Genomic DNA, 17,757 nt, shown 5'->3' with positions numbered 1-17,757 from the left:
CTTCCTTCCGCTTCCGCTCCCGACATGCATCACGCCGGCGAGCGCCGCCATTTTGAAAAAGCCAGTGCGCGCCGAGGGAAAGGGAGGAGGAAGCGCCAGTTTGCCAGATGGGGAAACTGAGCCCCCAAAAGGAGCCTCGGCCCCGGAGAGGCCCTCCCGGCACGTGCGGCCTTTATTAAGAGTTTCCTTAGAGAGCATCCAGGCTAGTCTCCTCACTTTAAAGATGAGGAAACGAGTGACTCGCCAGGACCCCACGGCTAAGTGGCCCATGCAGGCGGCCACCCCTCCAAGGCTGGAGCTCGCCCTGTCACGGAGTTCCATAATTGTTTTTAAAATTAAAAAAAAAAATTTAGGGGGTTGTTTGCTCCAGAGCCAGACTTGCCCTCCTTTTGGTTTTCCGTTACCTCTCTTGCTCTCTCTGTTTTAAGAGCATCATTAATGCTTGTCTATTAAGGTGATTTAAAGAGGAACTGTGGGGATGGGACAGGGGCCTGCAACCAGAGGGCAGAGCTGGGAGGGGGCACCTAGTCCTGCCTCTGTGCTTCCAGCTTAACTTGTGGTTTATTCCTGTCACAACCATCAGCGAGCTGTGGAGATGCCCTCTCCAAGCACATGGAGAAGATGTGCCATCAGCTGTGAAGGAAGGATAGATGTTGAAGTCTTCGGGGTCATCCCAGGTCCTGCCATGACTGGAAGAGAGAGTGAGGCTCATGATGACTTTTTGCCTCCTTTTTAACTCCACATGCAAGTCATTGGTCCTCTTTGAAAACGGATGAACAGCTTCCAAATCACTAAGCATCTATTTCCCTAAAATACCCATTAGTAATTCTTGACATCTCAGTAATGACATTCACTTCTCTAAAGTATTAAAAGACCTTCACATAGTGGTAGCTGGGACCATTTTCAGATAATTAGACTGATAGTTAAGACATGAAGAAATGAGTTTGCAACCAAGATCTGGAAGGGACTTTGGAGCTTATCTATCCCTTGCAACCCCCTCATTTTATGGAAGAGGAAATGGGACCATATAGATTAAGTGACTTTTCCCATAATTCAAACTAAAGGCCACTGACACCAATTTCAACACTAAGGTCAGCAAACATGCCTGCTTTGTAGTATCTTGAAATTGGCAGTTTCCATGTTCCTTTTCTGAAGTCATGGATAATTGAATCTCTACAATAGGCTTTTGTTTCAGTCTCTGCTGTGTTAGTGCATGGTGATAGTAAGTTATAATAAATAAAGGTCAGTGCCATTCTTACTTTTGAGCAGAAAGTTCATTTTCTTGTATAAATGTCATTTTTGACAGAAATTTCCTCAAGATGCTACACTTTGAATTTTAGAAAGCTTTTCTGTTTGATTTTTGTGGAACTCAGCATCTCTGAGGTGGATTATTTCTAATGAAGGCCCCTCAGAAATCTTTTTGACTTTGTTAATCCTGATTAGCTACTGTGAGTTAAGTTCAGTCTGAATAATTTAGCCTCCTCTTAGACACAAAATTTTACCCTTAAAAATATATCCTTGCCTCCTCCCTTTTCTAGTGATTTATTCCCTCATACCACAGAATAAAAAAAGAGGGAAAAAAAAATCATACAGCAACTATCTGGCAATATATACCTTTATCTCTACCTTTAATCCCCCACCTCTACAAAAGAACTGTGTGTGTTATCACTTCTTTGGGGACACTAATTATTTTGTTGTTTGGTTGTTTCAATCATGTCCAATTCTTTGTGATCCCATTTGAGTTTTCTTGACAAAAGATACTGGAGTGGTTTACCATTTCCATCTCTACTCATTTTATACTTGAGGAAACTGAGGCAAAAAAGATTAAATGACTTACTTAGGATCAGCTAGTAAGTGTCTGAAACTGGATTTGAATTCAGGTTTTCTTGACTCCAGTCTTAGTGCTTTATCCATTCTAACCTATAATTATATGAGCACTACAAAGTGTCCGGCTTTGTTGTTTTTCTTATTTTTCAGTTGTAGTTACCATGTATTTTGTTTTATTGGTTCTGTGTACTTTATCCTATAACTGCCCCTGCATGTCTTTTTATGCTTTTCTGGATTCCTCAGAATTGTCATTTCTTTTAATCCAGTAATAATCTAGGATGAAAAGAACCAGTTTATTTAGCCTTTCCTCAGCTGATATGCATCTACAATTCTTTACTACCACAAATTAGTCAATCAGTCAGTTAATACATTTACCTAGTACTTACTATGTGTCAGTTACTGTACTAAGTATTGGGAATACCAAATAAAGCAAAAAAAAATCTATCTGTGCCTTCAAGAATGGTGTTCTAATGAGGGGGACAACATGTAAATAACTAGGCACAAGATAAATATGAAGCATAAGAATGGTATTCTCAGAGGGAAGGGCTTGTGGGGGGCATGGGGGTGGGTGGGGGTGAATCTGAATTATAGAATGTGTATAGGGGAGTAAAGAAAAGATTGGAAAGATGGAGACAGGTAATCAATGGTTTTAATCCTATAGGTCATAGGGAGCCACTGGAGTTTATTGAGTAGGTATAATGACATGGTTGAACCTATGACTTCAGGAAAATCACTTTGGCAGTTGAGTAGAGGATGACAGATTTAAGTGGGCAGAGACTTGAGAACAGGACACCAATTCAAAATCTTTTGTAGTATTCCAGGAGATAGGATGACGGCCTGAACTAGAATGGTGTCTGTGTGAATGGAGAGAGGGAAAATGAAGGAGAGATGCTGTCAAGGTAGAAATGGCAAGATATATAAGGTGAGAGCAAGTGAAAATTAACACTATATTTTGGTGTTTATAAATTCTTTTTACTATTTACTATTACTATTACTACTAAATTTACTATTACTACTACTTTTTACTATTTGGCGTATATGCCTAGTAGTGGGATCTCTGGATTAAAGGTTGTGGACATTTTAGTAACTTTTTTTTTTTTTAACACAATTCCACTTCATTTTATGAATATGATCAATTGGTTCACAGTTTTTCCAACAATGTGAAGATTTTTTGGGTCGTAATCCAATATTGATTTTGTCAGTCTTTTCCAATTCACAAATATTTTTATAACAACTTTTTCACCATTATGGTTAGTAGAATTATCTCATTTGGACTCTTAACATATCAGTCCTTGGAGGCAAAACAAATATGGTGATGGTATTGAAGCATCAGGTTGCAATGTATGAATGAGGGAATCATAGCAAAATCATGGGAAAAAATTGTGGCCTTAACTAAAATTGGAAAGAAGAGAAAACATCAATAACTATTGTTTTACAGAGGCACTGGCCCTGGAGTCAGGGGAACCTGAGTTCAAATGTGACCTCAGACATTAATTATCTATGTGACCTCAGATACTTAACCCGATTGCCTTACAATCTCCCCTCCCCCCAAGCCTTATATACTTACTTTCTCATCTATATAAAACCATATGCCTACTTTCTCATTTATATAAAACCTTCCATTCCCTCAGCTTTATTCTGTGTATATGTATACATATGTATATATGTTTTTAAAAATGTTTCTTGTAAACAACATTTGTAGAAAACATTTGTTTTCTTATCCAGTGTGTCACTTTTTCATTTTATTGAATTGTTTAATCTATTCATATTTAAAGTTATGTTAGGTGTATATTTTTCTTTCATCTGTCTTTGGTATTGATTTCCTTCCAAGTTATGATTTTTCCTCTACTGCTGTAAACACAGTTGTATATTTCTTCAGTTCATTTACCTTAACGTTTTTTTTGCAGGTGTCCCTATTTCCTCTCACTCCTGATCTTCTATTGTTTCTTGCTCCTTACTTTTGCAGTTTTATTTATTAGTTCCTTTCTCTCTCTTCTACTTTATTTAGTTATACAATTCTTCACTATTCCCCTCCTCACCTGCTTCCCCCCACCCCATCCAAGTAGAACAGAGAAAGCTGGGAAATGCCTCAGTTGAAGTACATGAAGAAGAAAAGTTATCAGTTTACATATTCCTCAGTTCATCTCCTCTGCCATGGTAGTTAGATCCACCAAAAAGACCCCAATCTGTGAAACAAAAAGATAGTAGCATAAGAGGGGCATAAAGGAGAGTAATGTGACTATGAAATAATAATGAATGTGGGCTCTAATTCATCTCTTCCCCCAAAAAAGATTGTTTTGAGAGATGGGGGTGTGTTGGTGCCAAATTCATAGGAATGATATAGCACCAATAAACATGTTGAATCTCATGTTTTGATTATGATTGGAAAAGAGATTGGTAGAATAACTATATTATAAAAGAATGTATGAAGATTGTGGAAGAATATGCTCAAATTGATCTGGCTATACTGAAAGTTCAGAAGCTAAAGAAATAATTACCCTCAGAAAAGTTAATGGAACAAGTGAATTCCCCTAAGTATCACTGGAGAGGAAAAATAATTGAATTCTCAGATGGAAAGAGACCATCCATTGAGGTTGAAGGTAAGTATTCAGATGGCGTTGATAAGCCTAGATGGAATTTTGACTATAAAAGACAAATTATAGTCCAAAATCTCAGGATTCAAGAAGACAGTTGCTAAATATTTATGAAATTTAGATTCCAGTTCTCCCTTCTTTCATCAAAAAACAAGAGAAATATGAGAGAATCCCAGTGACAATGTAGGAAATAATTCTGATGAAACTGGTCATGCAGGAGACAATTTGTTTTGATAAAGATATAATTGCATTGGCATATACAGTTGTTTGCTTGGGAGGCTTATGACAAAGGATTGGAAGTGCATCTCCAAATAGATCAAGCAAACGAGTTGCTGTATAAAGCTTTTAAAGTCAAAAAAGGATTTCAAAGCATTCCAGAGAAATATGGAGGTCAAGAATACTTGGATGTACTTACTGATGAGTTATTGTTAGCTGAACAGAAGTCATGTGGAATATTCAAGACATGGAATGATCATTATAGGACAAGAACGAGCTATCCAACCAATAGTATGTCAAAATCAACAATTATACACTATTGAAAGAATGTGGGTCTTTTTTCTACTATAAAAGGAAGAAACTTGATGAGATTTTTTTCATTTAATTCAATGGGGAAATAAAGGAGAGGGACAATTGAAAGATGAATCCATTTATGGTTTTCCTCAGTCATCTCTTTCTTCTCATTTCTAGCTCCCAGATTAACTGTTCCTCTAAAGCATGTTCCTCCTCATCTCAACTTATCTTTCCTGAAAGAATGTAAAGCTTTTTATGGGAACAAACTGGCCATAGATACAGCAATTTTCTTTAATTTTAGGTTGAGTGAGTTTGAATTTTTTTTTAAACAATAGTAATAACCATTAATAACAATAATAATATATAACACTATATATATGTATATATATATATATATTATTTGATTCTCATATAACTCTGTGAGGTAGCTTTCAAGTAGCCCTTGCTTTTCTTTATGTTTTTCAGATTAATAGATTTCCTCATCCTTTAAAAAAATACTGGATAAATATGTATATTAAAAAATTCAACAAAATCAACAAGCTCCATTATATGTTCAGATCATTATTTTCATAAAGATACTTTTACCATAGTTATATTCAATTTAGTCTTTTTAATTTTTAATCTTCCTTTCATAACTGATTTAACTATTGTCTTGCAGGTACTGAACTTCTCTACTTCTGAAGACTGACTGTGGTCATCTGCTACTCTTAAAATCAGATCCCTCCTTCCTACATTTTAGTCCTTAGAGACTTTTTCTTGGAATCTTGGATTCCCCCCCTACTGATTTATAGTTATATAATATAGTTTATAAACTATAGTTTATAGTTTCTGATTTATAGTTTTATATCTGCAGAGTCATTTAATTCATTCCCCTCATTCTGCAGATTTGGAAAATGAAAACTAGAGAGTTTAAAATATCATAACTATGGTCATATGGGTAGTAAGTGGCAGAGCAGGGATTTAAACCCTTTGCCCTCTGACCATAAATCCATTGTTTTTGCACTATACATTGTTCATTTAGGAAGCTCCTCATCTTCTTTATTGTTTTAGAAATCATTTTTACCACTTAATTTATTTTCCCATTCTATGAAAAATTAAAAAATTTTTTCAAATATTTGACGTGGGTATGGGACAACTGTTTTGATTTCATAAGAGCATAGTCATTTTTGTATTAGAAAAATTTCAAGACTTCTTTGAAGTATATTTTAAAATTTCCATGGCAATCTTTTTTAAGAAATTAAATATTAATCTTTTAAAGTGAAGATTACTCTTTCTCCCTTTCTTCTTCCTTCCTTACAGGACTGAGAAAGCAAAAAACTCCAAATTCTATTTAAGTCTAGTCTAATGAAACAAATTATTTCACTGGCCATATTATAAAAAATCTCGACCTTTACTTGAATCCATCACCCTCTCTTTTGGTATATGGATAGCATGATTCCTCATAATTCCTCTGGAATTGTGGTTGGTCATTGTATTGATCAGATTTGGTTTCTAAATCTTTCAAAGACTTCTGTCTTTGTGAAATTGTTGCTATTGTATAAATTCTTCTGGTTCTGCTCACGCTACTCTGGATCTTTTATTTATCTTCTTAGGTTTATCCAGAACCATCTCCTTTATAATTTTTTTAATATAATAAGTTCTATCACATTCATATACCAGATTTTGTTTTGCCACTACAAAGAGGTACTCCAAATTCTTTTGTACACATGAGTCCTTTTATTCTTTGATCTCTTTGGAATAGTATTTTGGGGCAATATTGCTATGGTATGCATAGTTTAATTGCTTTTTGGAGCAAAGTTCCAAGTTGTTTTACCAAGTTCATAGTTCCATCCATAGTGTACAGTATATAAGGTAACTTCAATATAGAAGGTATCTTCAGAATTTATAATTTTCCTTTTTTTGGGGTCAACTTTGCCTGTTTTATAGGGATGATATAGAACTTCAGATCTTTTAAATCGACTGTCTTTTATTGTATTTAAAACATTTTTCATATGAATATTGTTAGCTTGTATTCATTCCTGTGAAAACTGTCTATATCCTTTGACCATTTATTTTTTAATATTCATTTTAAAAAATTTGAGTTCCAAATTCTCTCCTTTCCTCTTTTCCCCTTCATGAGATGGTAAACAGTTTGATATAGGTTATACATATGCAGTCATGTAAAACATATTTCCATATTCATGTTGTGAAAGATGACAGACCAAAACCCCCCACAAAAATAAAGTAAAAAATAGTATGTTTTTATCTGTATTTAGACTCTATTAGTTCTTTCTCTGGATGTGGATAGCATTTTCATCATAGTCTTTTGGAATTGCCTTGGAACATTGTATTGCAGAGAATAGTTAAATCATTCACCTGTGATCATTATTTTTATTATGAACAATGTTTTCCTGTTTCTGATCACTTTACTTTGTACTAGTGCATTTAAGTCTTTACAGATTTTTCTGAAGTCATCTTCCTCGATCATTTCTTATAACAGCAAAATAGTATTCCATCATAATCATATACTTCAGCTTGTTCAGCCATTTCCCAGTTGAGTATCCCCTCAATATTCAATTATTTGCCTCTATAAAAGAGCTACTATGTACATTTATATAAATGATTTGCCCTTTCCTTTGATCTCTTTGAAATACAGACGTAGTAGTGGTATTGCTATATCAGAGGGTATGTATGAATAGTTTCATGGATCTTTGAACAAAATTCCATATTACAAATGGTTGTTTTAGTTCATAATTCCACCAGTTATGTATAAGTGTTCCTATTTTTGCATACCCCCTCCAATATTTGTCATTTTCTTTTTCTGTCATATTAGTCAATCTGATAGGTATGATTTGGTACCTTGGAGTTGTTTTAATTTTCATCTATCTAATCAATAATGATTTAGCACATTTTTTTATATGATTAGATAGTTTTGATTTTTTTGTTTGAAACTGCCTGTTCACATCCTTTGACCATTTATCAATTGGAGAATATTCTTTTATTTTTTTATTTTTTTATGTTTTTGCAAGGCCAACAGGGTTAAGTGGCTTGCCCAAGGCCACACAGCTAGGTAATTATTAAGTGTCTGAGACCGGATTTGAACCTAGGTACTCCTGACTCCAAGGCCGGTGCTTTATCCACTATGCCACCTAGCCGCCCCGAGAATATTCTTTTAAATTTGAATCAGTTGTTAAAAATGAAGCTTTTATTAAAAATTAGCATACAAGATTTTTTCTCCTATTAAACTATATTTCTTTTAATTTTGGCTATATTTTTATTTTATTTTTTATTTTTTATTTTTTTACAGGCAATGGGATTAAGTGACTTTCCCAAGGTCACACTTGTCTGAGGTTGTATTTGAACTCAGTTCCTCCTGACACCAGGGCAGATGCCCTATCAACTGCACCACCTAACTGCCCCAGGTTGTATTATTTTTTGGTTTACAATCTTAAATTTTATGTAATAAAATTATTCATTTTGCTTTCTCTTATCCTCTCTGTCTCTCTTTTTTTGTATTATAAACACTCTTCCTATCCATAGGAGTTTTTTTTATTTATGATGTCATCTTTTATGACTAAGTCTTGTGTCCATTTAGAGTTTGACTTAGTATATAGTGTGAGATGTTGGTCTACAACAAATTTCTGCCAGACTTTTCCAGTTTTCCTAACAATGTTTCTTGAATGATGAGTTCTTACTCTGATTTCACCTGTTTCATCAAATACTAGGTTACTGAGCTTCTTTATTTCTATATATCATATACTGACTCTGTTTTACTGTTCAACCTTTCCATTTCTTAAGCAGTTCTAAAACGTTTTATTGATTGCTGCTTTTGTTACATAGCTTGAGATAATCTACTGCTAGGACTACTTTCTTCCTCATTTTTTTCATTATTTCCCTTGACATTCTTGCCCTTTTGCTTCTCCAGATATATTTTATTGTTTTTTTCAAGCTATATAAAATACTTCTTTGGTAGTTGATTCATAGGGCACTAGATAAGTCAAATGATGTAGAATTATTTATCACATGAGTTTGATCTATCTACAAAGATGAAAATTTCACCACATTTTTAGATCCTTTTTATTTGTAGGAAGAGAATATTGTTTATTTTTGTATAGTTCCTGTGATTATCTTGATAAGTAAACTCTCAAGTATTTTATACTGTCTATAGTTATTTTAACTGACTTTATAGAACTTCTTCACCTTTGGTTGCAATGTATCTAATCAGTCTGACTTCTACATTAACCTTCTGATCATGTTCACATTTAGAATTACCTTTTAGGTTTTTGTAAAAGAGTGTTGGCTATGATCAGATAGTTATCTTGACAAAATTCTATTAGTCTCTGTTTCATTTTGTATTTCAAGACCAAACTTCCCTGTTATTTCAATTATTTTTTGATTTCCTAATTTAGCATACTAAGCCCCTATGATGAATATGATGTCTTTTTTGATGTTATTTTTAAAAGATGTAGATCTTCATAAAACCGATCAACTTTGACCTCTGACATCAGTGGTTGGAGCATGGACCTAGAGTTGACTGTGGCTGAGATCATGAGCTTCTTATTGCAAAATTTAGACTTTAATTGAAGAAAGTAGGGAAATCCATCATACCATACTAAATAATATACCTTATGAATATGAAGAAGTAAGATAGGTTTAAGGGATTAGATCTGGTAGATAGAGTGCCTGAAGAGCTATGGGCAGAGGTTTCCATTATTGTATAAGAGTCAGCAACAGAAAAAACACCCAAAGAGAAAAAAAAAAACCAAGGAAGCAAATTAGCTATCAGATGAGGCTTTACAAAGAGTTGAGGAAAGAAGGAAAGTAAAAGGTAAAGGAGAAAGAAAGCAAGGAGAATCAAGGTTTTCTTAAATGAGCAATGCAAAGAAATAGGAAAAAACAATAGAATGAGAAAGAGAAGAGAAGAGATCTCTTCAAGAAAATTAGACATATCAAGGAAACATTTCATGCAAAAATGTACTTGTTAAAAGACAAAATGGTCTTAAAGATGAAGCAGAAGTCATTAAGAGCTGATCAGAATACACAAAGGAACTATATGAGAAACATTTAAAAGTTATCAATAACCACAGTAGTTTGGTTACTGATCTAGAGCCAGACATCCTAGAGAATGAAGTCAAGTGGACTTTGGCAAGCATTGTTAACAAAAAAGTTAGTGGGGATGATAGAATTTCAACAGATCTATTTAAAAGCCCAAAAGATGATGCTGTTAACAGTGCTGCACTCAATATGTCAGCAAATTTGGAACACTTAACAGTGGCTACTGGATTGGAAAATATGAGTTTAAATCACAATTCTAAAGGAGGACAATGCCAAGGAGTGTTCAAAATACCAAACAAATGTGGTTATTTCACATGCCAGCAAGATTATACTTAAGATTTTCTGTAAGTTAAACTTCGATAATATGTGAACCGAGAATTACCAGAAGAGCAGGCTGGTTTTTGAAGAAGCAGAAGAGCTAGAGACCAAATCGCTAACATTTGCTGGATTATGGAGAAATCAAGAGGATTCTAGAAAAACAACTAGGTTCTGCTTTATTGACCTCACTAAAGCTTTTGACTGTGGGTTACGACAAAATGCTGTAAATCGTCAAAGAGATGAGAGTACCAGATAATCTTGCTTGTCTCCCCAGGAACCTGTTTTCAGGCATAAAAGCAAAAGTTAAAACTAAACACAAAAATGATAGTTTTAAGATTGGAAAAGGAATATGACAAGGAGGTATATTGTCACCTTATTTGTTTAACATAAAGGATTTAGGAAGAATGCCAGGCTGGATGAATCAAAAACTGAAATCAAGGTTGCTAGGAGATAGCAAGTCTCCAGATGGCAAAAAGTAGAGAAGAATTAAGCCTCCCATTTAGGGTGAAAGAGGAAAGCATAAAAGCTGACTTGAAGCTTAACATAAATAAGCAAAACAAAGCAAAACACAGAACAGGGTAACTGGTCCCTTCACTTCCTGGCAAATAGAGGGAGAAGAAATTAAAGTAATGTTAGATTTTATATTTTTGGACTTCATCAGGATTGCAGATATCAAATTAAAGGATGCCCATTGTAAGGAAAGCTATGGCAAATCAGGACAACATCCTAAAAAGCAGACAAAGGGCTATATAATTTAAAAGGTTATGGTTTTTCCAGTAGCAATCTATAGCTATGAGAACTGGACTTGAAGGAGAACTGAGTGCTGAAAAATCAATGCTTTCAAATTGTTCTGGAGAAAACTTTTGAGAGACCCTTGAACAGTAAGGAAATCAGATCAGTCAATACTTGCAGAAATTAATTAAACTATTCACTGGAAGAACAAATACTGGAGCTGAAACTTAAATACTTTGGCCCTATATTAAGAAGACAGCATTCATTGAAAAGACCCTGATGTTAGGAAAGATCAAAGGCAAATGGAGAGAGGATGAGATGTCTAGATAATGTCATGGAAACAACAAACATGAATCTGAACAGACTTTGAGAGATAGTGAAGGACAAAATGGCCTGGCATGCTGTGGTCCATGGGATTGTGAATAATTGGACACAATTGGATTTTATTAATAATAATATATAGAAATGATTATGATTTATGTGGATTTAGTTTATATTCTGCAACTTTTCTGAAATTATTTCAATTATTTTTTTTAATTTGACTCTAAAGATTTCTCTAAATATGTCATCATATTATTTACAAAAAGTGATCATTTTGTTTTCATTTTCTATTCATTGCTATAGCTATCATTCCTAGGACTAGAATTAATAGTGTGATGATGGATCTATTATATTGTGAGCTTTTGAAGGGCAGGATTATATTTTGTCTCTTTTTGTATCAGTATCTTTCAGCACAGTGTCTAGGTACTTAATAAATGTTTATAAATTGATTTTTGTTATAGATAATACTGATTTTTGGCTTTATATAATGACTACTTATCATATTAAGGTAAGAAACACTTATTCCTATGCTTTTTAGGTCTTTAACATTAATGAATATTATAGCTTATCAAATGCTTTTTTCTGCATCTATTGATATAACCATAATTTTTTGTTCTTATTAATATGGTTAGTTGTTTTTTATAGTTTTCCTTAATATTTAACCAGACTTGCTTTTCTGGTATAAATCTAATCTAATATTGTATAATCTTGGTGATAGGCCACTATTGTCTCTCTGCTAATATTTTATTTAAAATTTTTGCATTGATATTCATTAGAGATATTGGACTATAGTTTTCTTTCACTATTTTAAATGTCTGTAGGTGTCAGGACCAAATTTGTATTGTAGAAGGATATTAGTAGGCCCCTTTTTTTCCTACATTTTTTTTAGGGTTTTTTTTTGTGCAAGACAAATGGGGTTAAGTGGCTTGCTCAAGGCCACACAGCTAGGTAATTATTAAGTGTCTGAGGCCAGATTTGAACTCAGGTACTCCTGACTCCAGGGCCAGTGCTCTATCCACTGTGCCACCTAGCTGCCCCTTTTCCCAACATTTTCAAACAGTTAATGTAATATTAAGAATTGTTATTCTTTAAATATTTTATTAGATTTGCTTATAAATGCATTTTGTCTTTTTTTCCCTTTTGGGAATTAATTTATAATATGTTCAATTTTTTTTTTCTGAGCCCATGCTATATTTCTATGTCTTGTTTGTTTTCTGGGTGTTTTATATTTTTTTGTAAATCATCCATTTCATTAGTTTGTCAGTTTTATTGACATATAATTGTATGAAATAGTTCCTAATAATTTCTTTTTTTTCCCTCAAATGAGCTCACAATTTAATGGGAAACAGAACAAGCAGAAAATGTACAAACAAGACATATTTACAGGGATAAATTGGGGGATCTCAAAAGGGAGGGCACAAGCATGAGCTTTTATCTATATTTATTTAAAAGAATATATTAAGAATTAAAGTCTAGAAAGACAATAAGTTTTAATCATAACTTTATCAAGCCCTTGTTTAAAAAAAACCACAAAGGCATCAACAAATCCCACCACCCTGTCTTTTCCCAAAACATGATTTTTCATAACTTTTTTTAAAAAATGATAATGGGTTTCCTTCTGCGATTTAGACCAGGATTCTGAAACTTAAGGACTTTGTACATATAGTCCAACAATGCTTAAATCTGGAACCAGCCAGTAAAATCTAAAGAGGGTAGTGACTCTCTGCATGTAAGAGATGCCATTACTCAAATAAAGCAACCAACCAAAACAGTCACATAACAATAAAAATATAGGAAATCAGGGGTGAAGAAAAAATTAACTGCTCAGATAATGACTGAAATATAGGCACCCCACTGGGATCTAAGAACTGTGTTTGAGCATTACTGGCTTGCCGGTAGTCATAGTTCTCTTCTGACTTGCTGTGGGTCAGCTGCATGTTCATGGAGTAGCTTGGGAGATATTCCATGGTGTGGGGGTTATTAAAACTCATAGTAGTCTGTTGTTTCATGGGATAGACCTCACTAGTAATATTTCCAAAGGCTCCCAAGTCATTGGCAGGGTAGGGGTGCTGAAGCAACTGTTGGTGCTGGTAGGAGCCCTCTCCACTATTCTGGAACTGGTTATTCCAAGTCTGGTTGTTCCATCCTGGCAGGTTTCCAGAAGGATTCATCATGTAGTCCTGGTGAAATGGAGAGCAGAAGCTTATGTACTCCCCAACAGCTGATCCATTCTGAACCATACTGTTGCCATTCTTTGACCACATGGTATCTTTCTGCCATCTCTTTGACTTCATTCTCTGGTTCTGAAACCAGGTCTTGACCTGTTTATAAGTAAGGTTCAAATTTTCATCCACATTTCGAATCTGCTGTGGGCTGAGGTATTTTTGCTCCACGAAACTACTGTTGAGTACATTTAGTTGAGCCTGAGAGAACACTGTCTTCATCTTGGGTTTTTTCACAAGGTTCTGATCTTCTTTTCCCTGATGGATCTTGGCCTTGTTCTGGGATGAAAGGTTATTTGAAGTTGGGCTAGTAGCAGAGTCAGGAGTATCTTGAATAAACATATCCATGGATGAAGGAGGAGCAGGAGAAATTGCTGTGTTTAGCTGGAGCTTTTCCAGACTTTGTATTTGGAAATTAGAGTAAGGGCTTGGGGAAGTAAATGGCTCAGTCTGGGACATGGAAATCCAAGTGTTGTAAGGGCAACTGGTATCGCCTTCGGGCTGGCAGGATTGGCATTGCTGCGCATGAGAGCAGGAGGTCATGCTTTAGGGAAGATGCTCGAAGGAAGGGGTCCAATCTGAGCCGTCGCAGTAAGTCCAGGAGCAAAAGCCCTAATAATTTCTTAATTTCCTCTTCATGTGTTTTGAATTCACCTTATTCAATTTTGATAATGATAATTTGGTTTTCTCCTTAAATCATTAGCTAATGTTTTATTTTTTAATTCAAAAGTTTTTTCCCTTGATTTTTGTTACTCTAGTCTTTGATTTTTCAGTTCTATTTTGGCTTTTAATTGGGTGTTTTTAATTTGTTCGTTTACCAGTTTTGGTTTTTTAAAACTTTTATGGACCATTTCTTGATCTGTCCTTTCTGTCATCTGTTGATGAAAGTGTTTAGAGAAATTAATTTACCCCTAAGGACTACTGTGTATCTCAAAAATCTGGTATGTTGTTTCATTATTATTGTCTTTAAATTAAATTGATTGTTTTTATGATTTGTTCTTTGATCTAACCATTCTTTAATATTTTATTATTTAGTCTTCAATTAATTTTAATCATTTCATCAATGATTTTTATTGAATGCATTTTTTTGCATTGTAATCCATAAAATGGTTATGTCTTGCTGATTTGTTTTAGTGTTTGATATTTCTGTTTTCTGCATTTGTTTGTGAGTGTTCTGTAACTGAGAAATATTCAATTCCATTTCTCTTCCATTTTAGTAATCTACAGAGATTTACCTAATTTTACCAAAATTCAATTCAGGTCCTTCACTTTTTTTTGATTTGATGTATCTCTGAGAAGGGGTAATTTGAGGTGCCCACTATTATAGTTTTACTTTATATTTTTATCTGTAATCCATGTAACTTTCATTTGTTTAGTTGTTATATGATTTGATATATTTATGTATTTAGTATTAATATTCATTGTCTATCATGCTTCTCAGCAAAATGTAGTTTCTTTGTTTATTTCTTTTAATTAAATCTGTTTTTGCTATTGCTTTGAGATTATGATTTCTACTTTTGCCTTTTAAAAAATTTCATCTGAAGCATAATAGATTTTGCTCTAGTCCCTTTTTTTTAAACTATGTGCATCTTTCAGTTTTAAGTATGTTTTTTGGTAAACAACATATTGCTGGATTTTGCTTTCTAATCCATTCTACTACCCTCTTTCCTTTTATGAGTGAATTCATCCTATTCACACTCAATTATGATTGTCATTTTTTTATATCTGTTATTGGAATCTGGGTGGGGAAAAGAGAAGTTATTGTGAGAGGGGTGGGCTTATTACCAGTGCTCTAGGTTTAGTGTAACCTGTTTTTTGTTCCCCTGTCCCTTTTCTCTTTTTTCCTCACCCAGAGCTTTTCCTAGGTTCTTTTCCTTTCTTCTTTGCTTTTATGCTTTTCTTCAAAATCTTCTTTAGTTGGAACTTATTTTGCTTAAGATTAACCTCCTCCCTTCTTCTCTCCCTTCCTTCCCTCCTTCCTTCCTTCTTTCTTTCTCACTTAATAGTATTTTATTTTTTCCAATTTACATGTGATTTTCAACATTCATTTTTAATAAGATTTTGAATTTCAAAATTTTAATAAGATTTTGAATTTCAAATTTCCCCTTCCTCCCTATCTTCTTCTTTTCTAAGTCAGCAAACAATCTGTTTTAGATTGCTTGTACATGTACAGTCATGTTAAACATATCTCCACATTAGTCATATTTGAAAAAAGAATCAGAACAAAAGGGAAAAAACATAAGAAAGAAAAAAAAAGTGAAAATAGTATGCTTTGATCTGCATTCAGATTCCATAATTCTTTCTCTGGATGTGGATAGCATTTTCTGTTATGAGTCTTTTGGAAATTGTCTTGGATCATTGTATTGCTGAGAAGAGCTAAGTCCATTAGAGTTGCTCACTGTCAATGTTGCTGTTACTATGTTTAATATTCTCCTAGTTCTACTCACTTCAATCAGTATCAGTAGGTTTTTCTGAAATCCCCCCTACTCATCATTTCTTTTAACAATAGTATTCGATTCCATTCCATTCATATACCACAACTTATTCAATTAATCTACAACTTATGGGCATCACCTCAATTTCTAATTCATTGCTGTCTTCTTTATATCTGCTTTGGGATACCAGGCTAGTAGTGGTATTGTTGGATCAAAGGGTATTTACAATTTTATAGTCTTTGGGCATAGTTCCAAATTGTTCTCCGAATGGTTGGATCAGTTCACAATTCCACCAACAATGCATGTGTTCCAATTTCCCCACATCTTCTCCAACATTTATCATTTCCCTTTTCTGTCAAATTAACCAATCTGATAGGTATGAAGTTGTACCTCAGAGTTACTTTAATTTGAATTTCTCTAATCAATAGTGATTTAGAGCATTTTTCCATATGCCTATAGATAACTTTAATTTCTTTATCTGAAAATTGCCTCTTCATATTCTTTGACCATTTATTAATTGGGGAATGACTTGTATTCTTATAAATTTGACTTATTTTCTATAATTTTGAAAAAAGAAGTCTTTATCAGAAATGCTGGCTATAAAAATTGTTTCCTACTCTTCTGCTTTCTTTTTCCTCTTGGTTGCATTGGTTTTATTTGTGCAAAACTTTTTCAATTTAATATAATCCAAATGATTTATTTTATAATGTTCTCTATCTCTTGTTTGGTTATAGATTCTTCCCATTTCCATAGATCTGATGGTTAAACTATTCATTGCTCTCCTAATTTGTTTATGATATCACCCTTTATTTTTAAATCATGTGCCCATTTTGATTTTATCTTGGTATAGGGTCAGAAAATTATCTCACCAAGGTACAGGCACCAAGGGGTTAGAGGGAGCAGTGACATTTGAACATCTCTCTCTAAAAGAATACATGCACACCTTCATTCACATACAACATGAAGTTGGGCAGAAATACATTTAACTCACAAAATGGGAAAGGAAAGATAGAAAAGGGAAGGACAAGATGGATTAAGGGAAGGGTTAACCTAACTTATAAAATATTTGAGAGTCTATCTGCCAGTTAGGAGCTATATGAATACAATTACAAAACACTTTTCACATAAAGTCTGATTTAAATGACTGAAAAAATATCAAATGATCATGGGTAGGTCAAGCTAATATAATAAAAATGACAATTCTAATTAGGGAAAAATAATAATAATAATAATAATAATAGCTAGCATTTGCAAAGTGCTTTAAGATTTGCAAATGAATTTATAAATATTTTCTCTTCTCTTCACAATTCTGACAAGTAGGTACTAATACGATCCTCATTTTATAAATGAGAAAACTGAAGCAGACAGGGATTAATGACTTGTCCAGAGTCACAGAACTAATAAGTGTTAGATTTGAACTCAGGTCTTCCAAAGTCCAGATGTATAGCATACTATCCATTATTCTATGTCAAATAAACTTTTCAAAATAGAATCAAAGGGTTTCTTCTTTTCTTTTTTCTTCATAAAATATAAAATATTATAATTCTATTAACTATCAAAAGATTAAGTCTTGGGAAATTTTTGTTTTTGTTTATAATTTAGAAGAATGCTTATTTCAATTCTTTATAAACCTTCATTTGATTGTTGTTTGTTGTTTTGTTTGTTGTTTGTTCCTTTTAAGATGAATATGACATCAGCAAGGTGTTACCTTGACAAGCTCATGAACTGGATTTGAATGAGGGAGTGCTGTGTTAAGTCACCAGC

At 33.7% G+C, this 17,757-nt stretch overlaps 1 protein-coding gene and 1 long non-coding RNA gene across 2 annotated transcripts in view; one reads left to right on the top strand and one right to left on the bottom strand.

The window, feature by feature from the left end:
* The first annotated feature begins 47 nt into the window (after positions 1 to 47).
* LOC141513287 (uncharacterized) overlaps positions 48 to 17,757 on the top strand; it is a 666,751-nt gene continuing 649,041 nt past the window's right edge. Inside the window, exons 1-3 of the long non-coding RNA XR_012475758.1 lie at positions 48 to 1,091; positions 2,641 to 2,749; positions 8,218 to 8,332. This is a non-coding gene — a long non-coding RNA (uncharacterized LOC141513287). The remainder of the gene's footprint in view (positions 1,092 to 2,640; positions 2,750 to 8,217; positions 8,333 to 17,757) is intronic.
* LOC141493064 (putative homeobox protein NANOG2) lies at positions 13,109 to 14,101 on the bottom strand. The gene has a single exon (XM_074193932.1). It carries the CDS (start codon positions 14,099 to 14,101, stop codon positions 13,109 to 13,111), a length of 993 nt encoding a protein of 330 aa, XP_074050033.1.

The sequence above is a fragment of the Macrotis lagotis genome, chromosome 1 (genome assembly GCF_037893015.1).
Source record: "Macrotis lagotis isolate mMagLag1 chromosome 1, bilby.v1.9.chrom.fasta, whole genome shotgun sequence".
NCBI lineage: Eukaryota > Metazoa > Chordata > Mammalia > Peramelemorphia > Peramelidae > Macrotis > Macrotis lagotis.
This window is presented reverse-complemented; position numbering and strand designations above follow the sequence as displayed.

What these genes read in the sequence shown, in the direction of transcription:
- LOC141493064 (XM_074193932.1), bottom strand. Translation starts at nt 14,101, where the DNA reads ATGACCTCCTGCTCTCATGCGCAGCAATGCCAATCCTGCCAGCCCGAA.